The 21,479-nt window shown below is 47.7% G+C and overlaps 1 protein-coding gene across 8 annotated transcripts in view; it reads right to left on the bottom strand.

Moving 5' to 3' along the window:
- Window positions 1-19,978, bottom strand: part of NUP214 (nucleoporin 214) — a 74,667-nt gene extending 54,689 nt beyond the window's left edge. For 2 of the 8 annotated variants that reach the window (XM_061604412.1, XM_061604414.1), the window contains exons 1-14: window positions 19,640-19,977; window positions 18,160-18,355; window positions 17,146-17,297; window positions 15,977-16,166; window positions 15,603-15,673; window positions 14,800-14,863; window positions 13,453-13,556; window positions 11,634-11,740; window positions 10,395-10,461; window positions 8,778-8,904; window positions 5,584-5,745; window positions 3,701-4,139; window positions 2,094-2,263; window positions 1,404-1,495 (exon numbers count right to left, since the gene is read on the bottom strand). In XM_061604412.1, coding sequence (XP_061460396.1) covers window positions 1,404-1,495; window positions 2,094-2,263; window positions 3,701-4,139; window positions 5,584-5,745; window positions 8,778-8,904; window positions 10,395-10,461; window positions 11,634-11,740; window positions 13,453-13,556; window positions 14,800-14,863; window positions 15,603-15,673; window positions 15,977-16,166; window positions 17,146-17,297; window positions 18,160-18,355; window positions 19,640-19,879 — 2,181 coding nt within the window. In that variant the 5' untranslated portion in view covers window positions 19,880-19,977. Of the gene's footprint in view, window positions 1-1,403; window positions 1,496-2,093; window positions 2,264-3,700; window positions 4,140-5,583; window positions 5,746-8,777; window positions 8,905-10,394; window positions 10,462-11,633; window positions 11,741-13,452; window positions 13,557-14,799; window positions 14,864-15,602; window positions 15,674-15,976; window positions 16,167-17,145; window positions 17,298-18,159; window positions 18,405-19,151; window positions 19,344-19,639 lie in introns of those variants that run through there. The other 6 variants (XM_061604417.1, XM_061604413.1, XM_061604416.1 and 3 more) reach the window with 6 other exon arrangements.
- Window positions 19,979-21,479: the final 1,501 nt, after the last annotated feature.

The raw sequence follows: 21,479 nt of genomic DNA, 5'->3' as shown, positions 1-21,479 counted from the left end.
CAGCATGCTTCTGAAAACCAGTTGCCGGAAGCCTCAGGAGGGGAGAGTGTTCTTGCACTCAGGTCCTGCTTGTGGGCTTCCCCCAGGCACCTGGTTGGCCACTGTGAGAACAGGATGCTGGACTAGATGGGCCACTGGCCTGATCCAGCAGGCTCTTCTTATGTTCTTATGTTCTTAATAGCTGTTTCTTTTTACCTTGGACCTACGGTGAAGAGCTAGCAAGGAATCTTTTACATATGAATGCATGAATGAATAGTATTCCTTGCATTAGTCAGTAGACTACAGCAAGACAAAACAAGGCACCCAAAATGCCACTAAAAGTGCAGTAAGCACAATTAAAGTTTATGTATCCTAAAAATAAACAGGGCTTTGCATGGAAGACAAACATTACTAAAGAAAGTATATAGACTAGGAATACACACACATATATACATATGAAGGTGGCATTAGGAGATTATGTCAGGATACATTTAGTGCTCTTGTGCCTTCATATCTCCATGATGCTTTACAGAGATAGAATCCAAGAACTCTTCCCTGAACTGAGTGGCCTTTACTGCAAACAAAACAGTAAGTAAATCTTTTAAGGAAATAATCAATAAATTGTCCGATACAACATCTGGAGAAGCGCAGATTCCTCAACCGACTTACGGGTCTTCAGCACAGACCACCATACCAGACTCAACAGAATTGTTTGACCAGACAGGAAATCCACACCCAACCACAACTGAGATAGGGAAACAGGTCCTTGGGAGCAGCAGAAATAAGTTTGCCTGATTTAGTAGAAGGCACAACTCCCACGTCTGTCACCGCTTCAAGGAAGGGGAAATTTCAGCAAGCGTGGCTTACATCCCAAATGTCAAGGCAATGGGAGAAGATGTATCAATAGTTGCAGCTACTGAAAGGGAGGCTTTCACAGTAGCTGCAACTAATAGCATCCACAAGAGCTCAGTCTTGGGGTTGTAGCCGATGAACCCACTGATTGAAGCCAGTGTGATACCATGGTTAAGGTGCTGGACTGGGACCTGGGAGAGACCAAGGTTTGAATCCCCACTCAGCCATGAAGCTGTCTCTCAGCCTGATCTACCTCACAGGGTTGTTATGAAGATAAAATTGAGAGGGGGGAAACCATGTCTGTACACCACCCTGAGCTCCTTGGAGTGGGATATAAATGTAAGAAATAAATAATTTTAAAAAACCTATTTGAGCAGACCAACTTCTGCTCATGCAACCAAATGTCCCCTCCTCCAATCTGCTCTGGGGATTCCCCTAACCCTCCAGACAAAATTTGGGTGGACGGGGAGAGGAGAAGAATTTCATTTAATGACTTTGCTGGAGTCAGCCATTGGGTTTTGCGGTTCCAGTCAAAGTTATACAGACAGAGAGACAATCTGGTTTCTCGTTACCTGGGAAGGGCTCGCTTTGGGCCCAGCTGGGGAAATCTTGGCTGCTTTCTGGAGCACGGAAGCTGGAGGAGCACTCTGAGCAGGGCGCACTGCTAAAAACAGAAAAGGAACAGCCAGCTCACATGCTCACTTTCAACGGTTGCAAGGTTTGGTCAGAGATCTAACTGGTTTGGGTGAATTATGCTTCCCCAAACAAGAAGAGATGCCAGTGGTTATCAGTCTTTGCTGCCTAATGCAATACCGGGTGGGACAAATTAATATCAATTATCCAGACGAGAGCCAGCATGATGTAGCAGTTAAAGCATGGGCCTGGGACCTAGGAGAGGAGGATTCAAAGCTCCGCTCAGCCATGAAGTTCACTGTGTGACCTTCGGCCAGTCACTATCTCTCAGCCCAACCTGCCTCACAGGGTTGTTGTGAGGATAACATTCTGAGGGGATGGGGAACCGTATTTGTATGCCACCTTGAGCTCCTTATAGGAAAGGCGGGATAGAAATGCAATAATATAATAAAAGAATGAGGGTCAAGGGCAGACCACCACAACAGAGAGAGCTCTAAGCATACATGTGTCTGTCCTAAGCAGGTGGATCACAGCCAGGAGGTCTAAACAACAACAACAACAACAATTGTGTGGGAGCATCTGAACGTTGACAGTCCAAGTGGGAAGGGGGAGAAAGGGAGGGACTGTACCTGCTGAGGACACTGGGGTGGAAGCCTTCATCGGCGCGGTAGGAGTGCAGAGCACGGCGGGCTGGCTCAGCGGCCCTGCGGAGGCAGGCTTGGCAGAGGGGGTCAGGGAGAACGGGGCGGCGCTTGGGCTGCTGTTGGCAGCAGGAGCAGGAGATTCTGCAGCAGCGAACCTGGGGAGGGAGAGAAGGGTTCACCCTCGTGGGATGGGGAAGCTTCACGGGATTGGCCTCTGCACAGGACTGTCGCCATCACTAACCTACCTTACAAGGCTGTTGTAAGGGTAAAATTGAGAAGGGGGGAGGACCATGCACACCACCACGACTTCCTTGGAGGAAAGGTGGGATATAAAAGGAATCAAAAGAAATAAATAGTAACATGACACATGCAGTACACCCTTGGTCTCAGCACGCTGTTCCAGCCCGTGAGCCTAGCGAGGCCCACCAGGCCTCCCCGTGTGACCCTCCAGGAAGGTTGGCTGAAGCTAAGCCTACCTGCCCTACATCTGATGTCATATACGATGTCAGACATGGGGCACGTAAAGACGCAGCGTTGTAGGCACCAGTGATCAGCTGACGGCCGGTGCTTCCAGAGAGCTGCACTTTTTGCCCACGTGGCTCAGTGTCAAACCATGGAACAGAAAATGGGTTGCCAGAATGATGTTAGGTGATTGACAAGTGGGTGGCCACCCACACCTGGGACCGGAGGCAAGGCAGAGAAGGCAAAGACGCTGGCCCATCTGCCCACTCCAGCAATCCCCACCCCTTCCTCTACAAGCTGGATGAATCCTAATCTGCAAGTTCAGAGCCATTTGCGACTGAGCCACAGATTCGGTTATCATTGCAGAGAGCGCTGGTGGCAAAGGGCCAAAGCTGAGCCATAGAGCACATGCTTGGCTTGCATGCAAAAAGGTCACAGGTAAAATCCTGAACATGTCCAGGTGGGGCGGAGGGGGGGGGAACAGACACCTGCCCAAGACCTTCCCAGTCAGTGCTGACAGACCAGTGGCCTGACTGTGTGAGGCAGCTTTGTATTCCTCCACAAAAGGGGACGTTTATTTTATTTTATTAGTTATTAAATCTGCCCATCCTCCCAGACTAAAAACATCTCAAAAACAAATGTCTTAAAAACACATCTTACAAAAAAAAGTCTTTAAAAACGCCTTAAAAACAATTCCAAACTAGATGCAGACTGGGATAAAAGTCTCTACTTAAAAAAGCCTTGTTGAAAGAAGCAGCCCTTCGTTAAGCACTGAAAAGACAACAGAGCCAGTGCCCGTCTAATATTTAAAGTGAGGGAATTCCAAGGGGTATGCGCCATACCACCAAAGGCCCGCTTCCTCTGGAGAATAGCTTCCAAATAGCTTGCAATCGCTTGTTGGTGTACCACACAGAGCCTGTGGCACCTTCCAGATGCCGTTGGACTCCAGTTCCCTGTCAGACACAGCTGACACGGTCAACAGCCAAGGGCGATGGGAATCCTTGTCTAGCAACATACAGAGCGCCACAGCATTCCCACCCTTGCCTTAAAATAAGGCTCTCCCCCCCGTTCATCCACTGCTTTAAAACCACCACAAGCACATCAGCTGAAGCGGCTCAAGGGAGACTTACTTTTCAGCGAGGTTAATTTTGATGGAGGATGCCGAAGGAGTAAAACTTTGCTTCAGCCCAACCAGAGCCGTGGAGGGCAGGGGGCCGTCTGTGCCAGTCTTAAAATTCATCGCTCCGAAAGAAAAAGAGGCGGCAGAAGGTGGCACAAGGCCAGCCGACGGGGCTGGAGTCGGGGGTGCTTTGGAGACAGCGGCGGAAGAGAGGGAGAACCCGGCTGCTTCGCTGAGGTTGGAAGCAGAGGGAGGCTTGAGGGCATCCGACGGGCAGGGATGCTGCAGTGGGGCGTCGGAGTCCAACCCGGCTGATTTTAGAGCGGGGGACGTAAAAGAGAAAGTGGTTGCCCCTCCACCGGACATGGAACCTGAGGCTGCGGCGACGGCTGGGACAGCTTCCACTTTTGAAGGAGTGGAGGTAGAAGCGGACGAAGGGGGAGTGCTTCCTAGAAGGGAAGAGAGAAGAGACAGAAAAGAAAAAAAAATAGCGACTACGTGCCAGCAGAGAGAAGCCACGGCAACTGTGAACACTAAACCAGAACAGAGCAATTCCAAGGGGGGGGGGACCGGGCGTAAGGTGCAACAGGAGAGCAGGAACAGGGCCATGGCTCAGGGGCGGAGCATCTGCCTGGCATGCAGAAGGTCCCAGGTTCAAACCCCAAAGGCATCTCCAGGGAGGGTCGGGAGAGACTTCAGTCTGAAACCATGGAGAGCCGCTGCCAGTCAGTGTAGACAATACTGAGCTAGATAGGCCAGGGGCCTGACTTAGTGCACGGCAGCCTCCTATGTTCCTGTGATAAGGCAAAGAGCTGTGTGCCTGATTTGACTGGGCTGTAGAGCCAGGCACGGATGAGCTCCCCAACACCCCGGCAGAGTCACAATTAAGTTGGTTGGTGTGAAGGTTTATTTGCATACACACACATGCATGCTTGGAATACTGATACTAGCTGCAGACTTTGAGGATACGGCAAGCCAGACACAAAAACTAATTTAATAAAAATGCACAAGAGATTTTTTTTCCCAGGCTCACAGCTCAGACCTCCAAGATCCTGCCTGCCCTGAGGGCCAGCCCTTGGATCAATACTACAATTTCCCAAGCTGGCTTGGTTTTAATTGAGCTGGGAATTGACGGCAAAAGGCCCTCCCACAATCTCCCATTGATTCGGGTAAAGATCGTGTCAACCTGAATCAAGCACCTTGCCGACAAGCGAGCCAACGAGAGCTAGAAGGAAAGGCCAGCACCAAATTGAACAAGAAATGCAACTGCACAGCTGGAAAGCAGACAGGGCTTTGCAGTGAACCCTCACCTCTGGGGAAAGCAAATAATATACAAATAGTTCTTTTTGCCCTTTGAGTACCAAGAGTCAGCCTCAATACACTTGCTACTGATATGCTGCTAGTACATTTATAATAAAGGGCCAACAGGGCAGAGGGAGAGCCTGAAACCTTGGGGAGCTGCTGCCAGTCAGGGTAGACAGTACTGAGCTAGACGGCCCAATGGTCTGACTCTGTGAAAGGCAGCTTCCTACCTTCCAATAAAGTGCTGCTTTATATAACAGCCTTTCCCCAGTCTTGGAGCCTTCAAATACAGTAGGGCTCTGCTTTTCCGTGTTCTGGTAATACGGCAGCTCAAATTAGAGTAAGACCCCACTCATACGGCGCTTGTTCCGCTTTTACGGCATTTTTCAGGCGTCGGGCGCCATTTTATTGACGGAGTTCCACTTTTCAGAGGGTTTTGCTTTTCGGCAGAGGTCTGGAACGTAACCCGCCGTATAAGTGGGCCCCTACTGTATTGCTGGGCTAGAACTCCATCAGCCACGTTGGCCAGGGCTGACGGGGACCAGCGCAAAACACACAACCCAAACTCCGAAAAGACACACAAGCACCCACCAGCTGATCTTGCCGATCTGTCTCCTTCTGCAGAGAGAGGCTCGGGCATCACTATGAGGGACCTCACGCCAGGGTTTTGATTGACCATGTAAAAGGGACAGAGCACTCCATCTGTCGACAGCAGCAGCAGCACCGGAGCCGGCTCCAAGGTCTTGTCCTCGCCTGCGAAAATGCCACAGAAGCACACACCGTGAGCAGACTTCTTCGGGCATGCCCCGCACTGTGGAACCCTCCCTCAAAACAAATTTGGGAAGGGACCAGGAAGCTACATCTTAAGGGCAATGAGTGGCAAAGAGTGTCACACCACGTGCACAATGCAGCTTCTCCTAGATGCTGCAAGAGATCGGGTGACTCTATTCCATGCTTTGCAATTCCACCTTTTCTCATAAACTCACGTCGACTTATACAGAATTCTTAGGAAATCTTCTGGCCAAGCACCAAACAGATCCAGGCCTGCTTAGCGACTGCAAAGCAGCGGCATCATGTGCCTGCCCTTCATGATCCCACCTGTCCTATGTCACAGTTGACTCTTGCTGGATAGTTTGGGAATGGGTTAATTTCAAGAAACTGGAAAACCACTCACATTATTGAGTCATTATGCGCAGACATTCATATATACACATAGACATTTTGGGTTGCTCTTCACAGAGTAGACCTGCAGAAATGAATGGGCCTAAGTTAGCCATGCCCATTAATCGCAACAGGTCTACTCTGAGTAGGACACTGGATACAGCCCATATACGTATGTAACATAGCCGCCGTGACTATGTTTTCTCCGCCAACAGAGGCAGGAGGTCTCCAAATACCAATTGCTGGGAATCGCAAGTGGGAAGAGCGTTCTTGCACTCAGGTCCTGCTTGCGGGCTTCCTACTGGAGCATCTGTTTGGCCCCTGTGAGAACAGGGTGCTGGTCTAGATGGGCTGTTGGCCTGATTTGGCAGGGATCTCGTCTTCTTCCTCCCTTGTTGGAGGCAGTATGCTGGGAATCACAAGTGGGGAGAGTGCGGTTGTGGTCAGGTCCCACTTGCGGGCCTCTGGTTGGCCATTGTGAGAACAGGATGCTGGACCAGATGGGTCTTTGTTCTGATCCAGCTCAGCCCCTCTTACAGTCTTACATCATTTTACAGATACTGTAAATGCAGGGGGGGCCGCCTTCTGGCCCTCCAAATGTTCCTGGACTCCAAATCCCATCTGCCCCAGTTAGGAAAGCCCAAAGTCTAGCGATGATGGGAGTTGGGGGAATCCTGTCAGACACATGAGATTGCTTTTTCATCTCCCTATCGCAAGCATCTCCCTGTTAGGAGGGTGTGGGGAACATTTGGCTCTCCAGATATTGCTGAACTACAACTCCCATCTGTCATGAAATTGTAGCATGGTTCAGAATGGTTATTGTAACATGGTCCAGATGCAGAGAATTGGGATTTCATCTTGGGAGGAGATGGGCCTCTGTGTGAGCGGAAAACTAAGTTTCGTTTCTCAGCTGCCGCTAATTAAGAGCTGGAGAAGCAGCACCTGGTTATCTCCGTTATCTGCTGAGAGTCTGGTACTCAAGGTCAAGCAGGCCTGAGAGGAGCTGAGATCAGGGGGGAAGGAGCGAAAAGCGAAGAAGCTTCAGGAAGATTACTTCATTGAAAATCCCAGATTGGCTAATGTACTGTGAGCTGTTGCTAGGAATTTTTCTTAAGTATAGGGAGTGAGACCTATAGCCTTTGTTCCCCTGGGTTCCATCTAGACGGGTGGTTACCTGAGTGGGGTTCCGCTGCCTTTGCTACCCAACTTATGCCTCTCTGGGGAGAGGTGAGATTTACAACTACCTCTTCATGTAAGTAGATAGGTTAGTTAGTTCTGTTATTTTTGGTTGTGTCTGAACTCTCTTATACGTGTCACCTAAACCCGTTTGGGTGTAGGTTTTAAGGAACTGTTTCGCTGCTATTAATTGTGCACTTATATTTTATTCAATAAAGCTACTTCTATTTACCCATGTGTGTTCATTTTGCTGGAGGGCACTTTTGGCTCTGAACCTGGTACTTTGGCCACTGACCACGAACTACTGTGTTCTGGCTTTGCCTGGGGCTTCTGGACGAGGAGTGCCTGTCTGGCTCTTGTCCTTAGAAATCCCTGGTAGAACTACATCTGGGCTCTGGGTTTCCCCTGACTCAGAGTGGTTGTTCGGATTGAGGGGTGGTGGCAGCCTACCATCTACCTTGCAGGGTTGGTGTTGGTTTGCACAGCCTTGGCAAGGGGGATTGGCACCTGCAGGGTGGCGCAGGGCATGACACCATCTCTCCCAGCCAGGATGGCCAATGATCAGGGATGATGGGAGTTGTTGTTCAGCAATGTCTGGGGGGGGTCAGAGTCTTCCCATCTCTGCCATAAATAATCTTTTACACAAGGAATGAAATGACAAGGCTTTTCATGTCGCCTGAACAGAAAGGCGCAACGCATTGGAAAGCCACTAAACCTGCCTTAGCTTCTGGAATCACAAAATCTGGCATGAACTTGTAATGGAAAAGCGAACTCATCAGATCAGGCCATCAGATCAGGCAAAACTGGAGACCTTCTACGCTCAGATGGATCAAACCAACTGTATGCAGGTTCCTTAAGGGGTTATTTTTCACAATGGATCCCAGAGGACTGCATTCCTTTCTGGGCAATCTTCCGGGGGCCACATGCCAGTGATGGGCAGGGCCAGAGGCAAAAGTGGGTGGAGCAATGAATGGAAGTTTTACCTTTGCACAGTAGGCTTGTTTCTATACACACTCACACACACCCTCTATCCTCCACTCAGGCAAGTAAAAGGTATTATCAAAGCTTAAGGGCCCATTTCAGCCAGGCAAAACATCCAAAGGGTAGATAATGAGGCCCGGAGGGCCACACTGGAGCCCCAAGTCAGAGGTTCCCCACTCCTGAAGTATCAAATAGCCCCAAGAATCAGTTAGGCTGGACAGTAGGATTTTGAAGTAAACATATGGCAGCTTCCCAGAACTAACGACCACCATTAAAAGTGGTGCGTGGAACCCTCTGGCCCTCTAGATTTGGCTGAACTACAACTCCCATCATCCCTGGCCATGTTGGCTGGGACTGATGGGAGCTGTAGTTCAGCAGCACTTGGAGGGCCAAAGGTTCCCTGCTCATGCGCTAGAGAGGTCTGCTGTCTGCTTTAAGCTTAACCAGAGAGTAACAGTCACACTTACTGATGGTTATGGGCGTGTTGCTTGTGTAATCAATAGCCACGCCTACAGGCAAAGTGTCATCGCTCTTGTCCGTGACTGGAAGTTCTGCTCGGCTCGAGTCTTCCAGAACCCACAGCTCCCAGTTGTTCTGAAAGAAGAGTTACGGTTGATTAGGAACACAGGAAGCTGACTTGGGAGGCAGTGGGGTGTAGCAGTTAGGGTGTCGGACTCGGACCTGGGAGTCCAGGGTTCAAATCCCTGCTAGGCCATTAAGATCACTGGGTGATCTTGGGCCAGTCACTGCCTCTCAGCCTAACCTACCTCACAGGGTTATTGTGAGGATAAAATTTTATTTCGGTCACAAACCAGTAGCTCAGGAAAATATATTAAGCCATGAGGATAAAAATTAGGAGGGGGAAAACCATGTCTGTGTGCCACTTTGAGCTCCTTGGAGGAAAGATGGAATATAAACATAACAGCAAAAAGTTAAATAAATTATACGATGACTCTGACCACTGGTCCATCTAACTCAGTACTGTCTACACTGACTGGCAGCAGCTCTCCGGGGTTTCGGGCTCTATCCCAGCCCCACCTGGACGTGCCGGGGATTGAACCTGCGACCTTCTGCATGCAAAGCAGATGCTGTACCCACTAAGCAACAGCTTTTCCTGATTGGCCCCATACTTTGGCCATCTCTGGGGTCTTCACTCCAAGGAAAGTCAACCGGTGGGAATAAGTCTGCTTTCTACTTAAACAACAGTGCGGCGTGCACAGTGGAGAGGAAAAACTTCTTCCTTGGTTTGTTTATTTATAAAAACATTTATATACCACTAACTTATATGGACGATAAAGGCAGTGTACAACCATATGAACCAGCCCAGACCCTGTGTTAGTTATCAAGGTCCTTCTCCATGTGCCCCCTCCAAGGGAGACTCAGAGGGTGACAACATGAGAACAGGCCTTTTCAGTGGTGGCTCCCTGGCTGCTGAATGCTCTCCGAAGGAGACACGCCTGGCGCCTTCTTTATCCATCTTTAGGGGCCAGGCAGAGACCTTCCTTTTCATTCAGACCTTTGGCTCAAAGTGTGCTGTCTTAGGAGTTTTTTTTCTGTTGGAGTTTTAAGTTTTTATACTGTACATTTTTAAATCTGTTTTATATTGTATGCTTTTAAATCTGTTGTAAATCGCCTAGAGATCAGTGGGTATAAGGCGACTAACCAATGAAATAAATAATAGACAAGTACTAGAAACAATACAAAATAATCGTAAGAACAGCCTGCTGGATCAGGCCAATGGCCCATCTAGTCCAGCATCCTGTTCTCACAACAGCCAACCAGATGTCCCAAAGTGAAGCCCGCAAGACTAGCAAATCCCAACCACTGGTATTCAGAGGCACACTGCCTCCAGGAGAGGAGGCGGAACATAACTGGAGCGGCTAGTAGCCACTGCTAGCCTCGCCCTCCATGAATTTGTCTGTTCTCCTTGAAAGCCATCCAAGTTGGTGGCCGACGCCGCCTCTCGCGGGAGCAAATTCCATAGTTTAAACTATTATGCACCGTGTCAAGAAATACTTCCTTTTGCCTGTTCTGAATCTCCCAACGTAAGAGGCACTAGCTAGAGAAAGAGAAAGCGGAGTTACCTGGTCTCCTTGTCTTGCGAGGATGCTAACTTCTGTGGAGGCAGCAGAAGCTGCAAGGACCAGATTCCTTGTGGGGAGGAAGGAAAAAAAACACAGAACAAGACAGTGTTAAGCATGTGGAGCAAACTAGCAACCTACTTAGGGTTTCTTCAAGCAGCAGCATAAAAGTTCTGCCCAATTACAGTTTCATACTTTTAATACAGCTAGCCCTTTCCTCACCTGATGAACATCAAAGGGACAATCTGATGTTGTGTGCTCATCTGTAGAACATTACACTTAAATTATTACTCAGTTTTAAAAGTCTGCTGCGCTCACAACATTTTCATTGGCTTTCTTACCTATCCTTCACCATAAGGTTCTAGGGAGGGTTACAACAGTATAAAAATATTAAAATAAGTTAATCAGAAGAGAGTGGGTCATTCATTCATTCATAAATCTTCAACATATGATGAAAACTATAAAATGAACGCACCTCTGTGGGAAGGGAATTCCGAGGCTGAGGGGCTACCACAGAGAAGCCCCTCTCCCAGGCCGCCACCCCTCCCCTAAACTTCCAAAGGTGGGAGAACTAGGGCCCCCTTTGTCAATCTCAACACTCAGGAAAGAAGAGGCTTTTCAGATATTTAGGGCCCAAAGTCTTTTGACTCATTTTAAAACTGTTTGTTAAAAGCTTGACCCACAAAGTCTCTGCAGACATGAAACGCTTCGAAAAGACTGAAACGGTCGACTCAAACAGCAGCTTCGCCCCACAAAACGCAAGGTCCAAAGTGGATTTTCACAGGGAGGCACAACACATTTCCCGAGTTGCTCTTCCTAATCTGCTTTTAAGTTTTGTTGAATGGTCAATGGTGTTACTCATTGAAAACCCAAAAGATAAAAGAATTTTGCTTCTCTCCCTCTACCAGGCTCCAACGTAATTGCGCCTCTGCCCTTCTTCATTGTCATTACGCAGAACTACAACTCCCATCACCCATGACCATTGGCCATGGTGGCTGGGGCTGATGGGAGCTGAGAGTCCAGTAGCCTCTGCAGGGTGTAAGGTTAGACTACAGCTCCCATCATCCCTCACCACTGGCTGGGGCTGACGGGAGTCATGAGTCCAGCAACCTCTGGAGGGCCACCGAAGTGCCCCATCCCTGATTCATGAGTGCTCGTCCCACACAGAACAGGCTGTATTACAGATGTGCACTTCTGGCCAAAAGCCCCAGGTGAATTTTACAGCAGCTCTCCATGTCTTACCATTCCTCAACATAGTTTAAGAAGTAGTGATGTTGCCTCTCCGTGCAGCTGCCGTAACAGGGCTCCATAAAGTTCACAAACTGTTCAGGCCGTTTGTCTTCCTTTTTCTGCATGGGGAGACAGAACAGAAAGTTGCACTTAAAACGGCGTTCTACAAACCACGTCAGAGGCAGCACATAGCTGGGTAGAGAACAAGAACAAGGGTGTAGCCTCAGGCAGCTAACATGAGGTGCTGTTGGATTACAACTCCTTATCCCTGTCTACACCTGGATTGGAACTAGCTTTTAACTATTTTTATACATGGAATTGTCTGGAAATGTTTGTCTTGGAACGGTTATTTGTTTTTAATACTTTTCTTGTTTTGGGGTTGTAACTGATTTGTTTTATAGTTGTATATAATGTTACAACCTGCCCCAGGACCAAATGGTAAAAAGCATGTTAGAAATCTAGTAAGATACACTAACACCCATCAAAGATGGCGCCCTCCAGATGTCACTGGACTACAACTCCCATCATCCTTGACCACTGGCCATGCTGGCTGGGGCTGATGGGATCTGGAGGGGTGTAGATATTCCCCAATCCCTGGCCTAACGCATGATGAGGAGACAAGATGCAGCAATTGCCACAAAAGGTATGCACTCCTGATTGTTGAAACTTCACATCTAATGGGTGGGCATAATGCATATGTGTATTTATTTGCATGCACATCAGAACTTAGCAAGCAAAACTGACATTCACAGCAGAGGCATGGATGCTGACACAGCCAAGCTATCGTTTAACCCAGGGTTTCCCAAAGTGGTCAATATTGGCCCCTTGGGGTTGATGGACAGTGGAAAAGGGTGAATAAAGACCTGAGGGTTGAAAAGGGTCTGGGGTGGAAATAAGATTATGAGGTATAATGAGAAAAATCTAATTAGGAACGATGAGCCGCAGAAATAAATGGCATGTACAGCATGCACCCCCACCCTTGCCAGCGAAGACCTCCTATTTAATAAGACAATTCTGCAATACAACAGTATTATTTATTTGTTATGTTTTACAATTCCTTGTCATGGTGAGTGCTGCTTACCACATATTGATTATATATTGATATTTCTTGATTTTGTTTTCCTAAGAATCTGGGTTGGGGGGGTCGATCACAACATTATAAGCTCATCAAGGGGTCAATGAACTCAATGCTTGGGAAGCTCTGATCTAAGCTTTTCTTCCCCAAGCAAGAGCCTAAAGGGTGAAAGAACACAGCAGCACAGGCCAGGAGAAAAATTCTGGCAAGAGCATGAGAATGAACGCTGGCTAGTGCTGCGACCACGGGTGAGAGTGGTCAGGCGGGGGCAAGTCAGAGGATGAGGACGCGGACTGGGACAAATCACTTGGGGAGGGGGCTGGCAGCAGGAAGGACTTAGAGGGTGCCCTGACCCCAGTCTTGAACTCCAGACCCCCGTGCGGAAGCTCAGCCAGGCCCCTCAGATGCTCTCTAGCCAGGAACATCTCCACCTCCCATTCAACTAAGGAGGAGCCTCTGTTTGTGCGCACACTCCCAACCTACTTAAGCAGACTCGGGGGGGGGGACCCAGTTGCTGAGTCAACATCTGTAGTTGCAAAGTCATGGTTAGCTAGTATTAGAGAGAAGCTAAGTTCCTAAAAAGAGTAGATAGTTTCATGAGGTGCTCTGCATTGAAACTGTCTATTACTTTTAAAAAAAGACAAAACACCACTGTCAAGTCTACTCTCTCAACTTCGGGCAGGACAGCTAGCAAGTACTTAGAAGACAAGACAGACTACATGGCCTCCCAACCCCCCCCCCACACTTGTTACATACAGGAAGCACGGCCATCACCACTTCCGGCGCAGTCTCCAAGGTCCCATCCGCAGCCGCGTAGACGATAGTGAAGACGTAAGTGCCAACCCACAACACGTCCAAGACTGGAAAAAAAAGAGGGGTGGATAAACCTGCTTTGTAAGGGCCACTAACCTACATAGGGGCACAGCAAACTCAGTATGAGTCAGGCCATTGGGTCCAGCTAGCTCAGCTTTGTCTACACTGACTGGCAGTGGCTCTAGAAGATTTCAGAAAGGGAGCTCGCCCAGCCTTACCTGAAGATGCCGGGATTGAACCTGGGACCTTCTGCATACAGAACAGATGCTCTGCCACAGAGCTACAGCCCTTCCCCACGTGTTAGGAAACTTGCATCATGGCAGAGCACTGGCCCACTAGCTGAATACCGGCTACACTGACTGGCAGCAGCTCTCCAAGGTTTCAAGCAGGGGACATTCCCAGCCCTACCTGGAGATGCTGGGGATTGAACCTGGGTCCATTTGCACCCAAAACATACTTTTGACCAATATGCTATAGCCCTTTCCCTTACAGGAGGCAGCAGAGCTCAGTGGGTAGAGCATCTGCTTTGCATGCAGAAAGTCCCAGTTCAATCCTTGGCATCTCCAGGTAGGATTGGGAATGTTCCCTGCCCGAAACCCTGATGTTCATCAGGGTAGATAATACTGAGCTAGATGGCCCCAGTGGTTTGATTTCATATAATGCAACTTCCTAAGTCCCTGTACATATCCCTTAACACAAGTGGATCTACGGCAGTGGAAATCTTCCTTACAGAGTCTTGTTGCTGTGTTGGTCTAAGGGAACATAAAATATGAAGGTGGTCAAGTTTCAGTTAGAAACCGTCGTATGAATAACTAAGTTATTCAGACGTGATAATATACTGAGGAGGACTGCTCTTTTTTTAAAAAAAGAGAGAAGGTATTATAAAGTCCGGCATGATTACGTAATTGCACTGCACTAATTGCTGAGGGGGGAAAAACGACCTGACAACTAAATTGCAGGAGATAAAAATCCATGCTGTGAAATGGGACTGTTATACAACACAGCATACTCTAATCATAACTATGGCACCAATTAACGTGATTTCATTTGATAACTAGTTTTTTTGCAGGGCCAGCATTTTGAGAAAAACGCCCAGCAGGTTTAATTTTAAACATAGAAGATTCAACTAGTCGAGAACAAGCATCTCACATTCCACAACATGCCTGGATTTCTTAACTTCAAATGGATAAATTATAGACTCATAAATGAAAAACTGCAATTACACAATCTGTTCGTACTCCAATACCACTACCAACTGGTCAAAACCCCAAGTTTAAGGAAACATAATACCTTTGACAGGATTATCTGAATCATAGAATGGAGGGCAGGGAATTATTTTCTTCTCCTGCAGGTTCTAAAAAAGCAGAACAAGAGTGATTAGAATATCCTTCATTTCATGATTTGTTAGAAAAACATGTTCTGTCTACAATGCAACAGTCAATCTGAGACTCTAACCGCAATTATCATTCTGGTGCTCAAAGGAATTGTATTTTCAGCCCTTGGACATCAGAACGTTAGAACCACAACAATGCCTCGAGCCAAAAGGCCATCTAGTCCGGCACCCTGTGCTCAGGGATTCCCAAGCTTCCACATCCCTCCCCACAGGGCTGAGCAGTCCCTTGGAACTATCTCCCTCCCTCCCCGACTCCGTGGGCTAACTTTGACAGGTGACAATCACCTGACATCACTATGACATCAGATGGTTGACAGGCAGGTAGTCCCACCCTTAGTCAAAGTTGGCCCACTGGAGTGCGGAAGGGAGGAAGAGATAAAGGTCTGGCCCCCTGGGCCGAAAAGGTTCCCCAACCACTGTCTACACTGACCGGCACTGGTTCTCCTCAGTTTCAGGCAGGGGCTATTCTCAGCCCTACCTGGAGACATCAGATTGAACCTGGGACCTTCCACATACAAAGCAGAGGCTCTATCATAGAGCAACAGCCCTTCTTAGGCATGCAAGTTGACTATCCATATGCTTTAGACTCCATCTTCTAACTATAACTTGGAAGGAATGGAGGAGGGAGCAGGAAGAGAGAAAGAAAGACAAGAGGAGGAAGATCATTGTTCCAGGTCAAGTAGAACCAAGACAGACTCACCGGCAGATACTGGACCACCGTGCCATTCTGTTTGCCCACGGCCAACTGCTTTCCCTTGGGACTCCAACACACTGAGGGGAAAAAACAAGCAGACTTTCAACAAGCCACGGCAGCAGAAAGATGGCTTTGGTGGCTCTCGTAAATATTCGTCTTCAAACCCTGCATTCCAAATCTGAGACTGCCACGGAATGTCCCCCTCAACGGGGAGGTGCAGCCAAGGACGGCTCTCCGGGGAGAATATCCTCTCACTTGCAGACATGCATCTGTGCTTACTTCGAGGCGTACACCTGAGCTTCGTGTAAAATGCCCCCCCTCCCCAATGTGGCAGATTAACGAGAGGGATTTCTACACCAGCCCAAAGCCACATTACCAACCTGATGTAACGGCCACAGAAGCTGGAAGAGTGGCATAGACCTTCACATATTCAGCCACCTGCAGGACAGAGACGCTTCCGTCAGACAGGCAGACAGCCAACATGGAGGCGTTCGCTGGATTCCACTTCAGATCACTGACCATCGCATCGGCCATCTTCTGATAAGCAAAGGGCCTTTTTTGCTGTTTCGACTGTTAGAGGAGAAATTGACATTCTCCTGTCAAGCTTCTTACAAGTGAGCATAAGATACCTGCCTTAAGTTAGAGTCAAACCATCGGGCTATCCAGCTCAGAACCATAGTCTCCAGGCTCTCCAAGACCTGAAGTAAAGACATGCTTTTACTAGCCTCAGCTCCAAAGAGTACCAGCAGCCGAATTAAGAAGCAATGACAAACCACAGTTTACTGCAGAGCTTAGGTTTTCCAGACAGAGGGCCACGTTCCATCGTGGACAGGTGTCTAGCAGCCACAGGCCAGTGGTGGGCATGGCCAGAGGCAAAAGTGGGAGGAGTAATGGATGTGACTTTTATCTTTGCAGAGCAGACTACATTCCAGACAAGCAAAAGTCTGAGGTTTCTTCACACCTGTATCCATATCTCCATCTACCATCTAGGCAAGCAAGAGGCATTATCACAATTCAAGGATGCATTACAGCCAGGCAAAAGCTCTCAAGAAGAGCACAGACTAGGCAGGCAGCCTGGGGAGTTTCAAGGGCCAGAAACAGAGGCCGTGAGGACTACATTTGGCCCCCAGGCCTAGGGCTCCCCACGCCTGGACACTAGTTTTAGCAAACCTCACACACTACTTCCCGCTCCTCTGGCACAGCCACAAGGACCGGACTGGGATCTTCTGCTTCCATTTTTTATTAACCACAGTTTAGTGTTGCATATGAATTCTAAACTGTGGTTAATCTTCATTATGGTTTGTGAAATATCCTGCTCACATCTTTAATTAACCACAATTTAGCATTACACCCAAATTCTTAATTGTGGTTAAGCTTCACTATGGCTTGTAAAATATTCTGTTCCCATTTTTCAATAACCAACTTAACGGATTCCTCAACTGCAGCTCAGCTTCACTATGACTTGTTGAAAGTAGCCAGCTGCAAAATCCAGCGTGAAGCAGATTTTTTTGGGGGGGGGGGTCGTTTGTTTTTAAACCATGCAGCTCACCTGATTCACAAAAGTCCGGACATCGAAAAACCCAATGAAGGACCCAACTTCACTGGAGGCCATGCAGACAGACAGTGAGAGGTTATCGCAGCTGAGTGCCAGATGGTGCACAGAAAACTTTGTGGGAACAAAGAGACTCTGGACATTCTCGACTTCAAAACGAGGAGAAGCAGCATGGGTAAAAAATATGAGAAATTCTTCAGAAGATAGTTGGAGCCCTGCAGTAATCCAATACTCCCCTGCCCTTCTATTAAGATCTGCTGGGGATTTCCTGCTTGTTATTTGACCTTAACTTGTGCTGGGTGGACAACAGTGATGCCAGAGAGAACATTCTCAAAGGCACACATACATGCACCCTGATTATGGAACTCCCTCCCAAATGCCCCTGACGCTGACCTCAGTTAGGTGCAAAAAAAACCCCATTCTGCTTTGCCAAGGCCTTTGAACATAATCAACATTCTTGCTGACTCTGCTACTTGGTATGTGTCGTTAATATTATTTATTGTTGTGCCATGTACATGATACTGTATTGTTTAGCCACACTATGCTCCCGCTGGAAAAAAACCCCTGCAAGATATAAATAAATAAGAAGCCCCAGGCCTAATATACCAAGATAATTCTGAACTAGGAACCAAGTGCAAGACCCAAGTGCAATAGCTCTGTCCCCACTTGTGATTCCCAGAAACTGGTATTCAGAAGCATTCACAGTGCTTCACACATACTGCTTCAGTAAGCCTTATAACAACCCTATAAGGTTCGTCAATATTATTTCCCCCACATTTCAAACTGGAGGGGGTGACTTCTAGATCTGTAGCTCAGCCCCTTACCCACTATGCTACACTAGCCCAAATATAGGCGGGGGGGGATTTGCAAATGAGATGTGCTGCCCAAAAGCTTGCAATGGGCAGTGAAGCACAACAATTTACCTTTTCATTAATGCTAATAGACACAGCTCTATAGCTAAAGTATAAGGAAGGCCAGGCGTGAGGGCAGGGAGAGAGGGAAAAAACTTACCTATTTTGTTAGGAGAATCGCCTGCCTGAATCTGCATTAGAAGGTTTTTCATCTGAAAGATCTGCAGCCCGGCTGCACAACCAGCAAACGCTAATCCATATTTGTTGGACACAGCAAGGAGACTGGAACGCTCTTTGGGAAGCTCGTCAGGGGCATCAAAGATTCGTACTTTCTTCAGGGCTCTGAACTGAAAATCCTGTGGCACATCCATAGCTTTAAAAAAATCTGTTCTGTGCAGAAAGAGTCTAGAATTTGTTTAAAACCATATTTTGTATTCCATGGTTTCATTGTCTTTATTGTACGCTGTACATCATCAAACGAGCACCAATTATTTTGTAACTAATTAACACTGTAAATAAATAAATAAATAAGTATCATCATCCTGCATTTTCATGCTGACCCAAGATGAAGGGGCTTCCCAACTGTCACAGTCAGCATGGAAATGCAGGCAGATGACTACCAGGCTAAATAAAAAATCAACAACAAGCTGGTAACTTTTGAAAGTTCATTTACAAAGCTTTTTTTAACTATTACGCTACTCTGCTCTTCGCAGAACACCTTATAACACTGAAAAATTATACGGGGGGGGGAAACAAATCAATATCTAAACAAACTTCTATGGCCTTATTTACAAGGTTGCAATGCTACAAAGGCTGTATCTAACTAACTGAGTTCCACTCAACGAGTCAATTAAGACTGCAAAAATGAGAAACTGAGAGAACCAAAACTGACAAATCTCCATCCCTAGAGTACACCCATTGAAATTAATGGACCTAAGTTACCCATGTCCATCAATTTCAATGGACCTACTCCCAGTAGAACTAACACTGGCTACAATCCCTACTAATTACATCAACCTTGTAAACAGGCCCACAAGAGCCAATCGACTACAAATTACCTTACTAATCTCCTCAGAGCCAACAAAAGAGGAAAAGAGCACCGCTTTTCCACAGCGAGTGTGGAGAAGGGGGCTTCCCTTCTCTAAAAGTTACCTGCTTTTCATACAGGGAGCAGAGAAGAGGTGGAGTGCCCCATCCCTCTTCAGCCAGTCCACTCACTTGCTCACATAAAATTCCTGGTTGCCTATGGTAAGCGCAGGGAACTGTGACCCTACAGATTTTTCTCTTTGTTTTGGCTAGATTCCAGTTCCTGTCAGCTTCAGCTTGCATGGACAATGGCCAAGGATGATGGGAATTGTAGTCGAGCAACACCTGGAGGGCCCCAGAAGTTCCCCATCCTTAGAGACCAGGCTAGGACTAAAATACAAGGTTGGCACACCCACAGGTATACACATATACACACGCACATATATACACATGTATATATAGAGAGAGCGATTTCTGAACGTTGACCCATATTATTTCACGAATCCTTACAACCTTCCTGTGAGGCAGGCCATTTGTGTTAACCAAGCGTTACTTCCACACGCACCACAGGGGCAACCGGAGGATATGTTGACACTTTCCCCCTTCTGACTCACCTTCATTTCCTTCTCGGGAATTACGTCCATGTCGTCCCCCAAGACGACGCCCGAACCAGGATTTCCAACGACGACGCCACCGGTGTTAGACTTGGCGCGCGCAACCTCAAAAACCCATCCCCTACCTCCTCCTTCACCGGGATAGGAGGGAAGAAAAGAAGCACGGACACTTCCGCTTCCGGGGGAACGAGAGACCGCTCTAGGCGTAGCTGGTTTTGGTTGCCCGGCCTGTGAGAGCATCCTGAGGCGATTAGTCTCTAGCCGGAAGGCGAGGTGGTTCCGTTCTCTCGAGCCCAGTGGACGCGCCAAACAACCAAATAAAATCACATCACTTTTTCCTCCCGAGTGACGAAGGAAAAACAAAGCTACAGGCGTTTCCGGCGACGCTCTAGGCCTACTTTTTTCTCTATCTCTATGGCAGAAACAATGAAAGTAAATATGTATGTGACCATAGACCTATAAAATGGACTCATACAGGTCGCCCGACTTCCGCGGTCAGAGCCTCACCTCACCCTCCATTTCTGGAATGGAAGTGAGAACTGCCTATAGAAATCAATGGAGAAATTCACAATGTGAAGCTGCCTAATACTGAGTCAGGCTATTGGTCCATCTATCTCAGTGCTGTCTACACAGACTGGCAACAGCTTTCCAGGATTTCAGGCAGGGAGTCTGTCCCAGCCCTACTTGGAGATGCCATAGGGGGCTGAAACTGGGACCTTCTGCATGCAAAGCAGATACTTTGTTGCTGCAATTCACTTAAAAATAAAGCAAGATGCTGGTCCTCATGGGTCTGAATACAGGGGCTGAATTAAACAGGAACGCTGGAAGCTGCCTCATATTGAGTCAGACTGTTGGTCTATCTAGCTCAGTACTGTCTGCACTGACTGACAGCGCCGTCCAGAGTTTCAGGCAGGATTCTTTTCCTAGTCCTACCTGGAAATGCCATTGGAGATTGAACCTGGGACCTTCTGCATGCAAAGCAGATGCTCTGCCACTGAGCAGTGGCCCTTCTGCATGTAACGGAGTCCTAGCAGTTCCTTCTGTTTTGCCTCATATGTTTTTTAAAAAAAAACAGCTATGCAAAACATGAGTGGGGGCATGTTTCTTCCCCTGGTGAGGCTCAAACTACCAACTTCTGCACACCAATCCCAAATCCTATAGAGTGGGGAGGGGAGAGTCTGGCACCGTATGTGTGGTAGTGAAGGGGTGTGCGTAGTGCATCATCAGTTCATTAGCTGCTTCTGTGTGTTGCCAGCACAGCCCCTCAAACGTATCAGCTTTGCATCCTCCTCCATGTAAGCGTTTTGCTTCGCTGTTTTTAGATGGGTGTGTCAATCATTTCCCTCTCCACGCCCCATCTCCTCTTCTTTCATTTTGTTTCCTGTGAGCTGACAAGCAACTTCTGGCTGCTCTCCTTCATTCTGCTGGCCTTTTTTATGTTGCTGCAAACAGTACCTTTATTTTCTTTTTCCCCTAACTTGTGCCAAAAGTGTAACACTGCTGAGACAAAGATTTGTATTTCAACTGTATCCTATCAACCATATGCACAGAAACACAGATATTCGCACTTCTGGGCTTTTTCAAAGGAACCTACTGCAGCTGGTAGAACAGACCAAGCATGCTCGGTCACCTAGCAACCAGAGGGAATGGAAATGCATAATTAGAGGGCGGGCCACCAGGAAACAATGAGACTAATCCTTCCCAAAGGAACACCGACTTGTGTGAATATCAAAAGCCGATTGGCAGCTATAATTGAGCAGGAACTGTGGATGGTGTAAATCTATTATGAAGGTAAATGCAATGTATTTACTATGAAGAAATGCTCCCATATAGATGAGCC

Source organism: Rhineura floridana, chromosome 20, assembly GCF_030035675.1.
Source record: "Rhineura floridana isolate rRhiFlo1 chromosome 20, rRhiFlo1.hap2, whole genome shotgun sequence".
NCBI lineage: Eukaryota > Metazoa > Chordata > Lepidosauria > Squamata > Rhineuridae > Rhineura > Rhineura floridana.
This window is presented reverse-complemented; position numbering and strand designations above follow the sequence as displayed.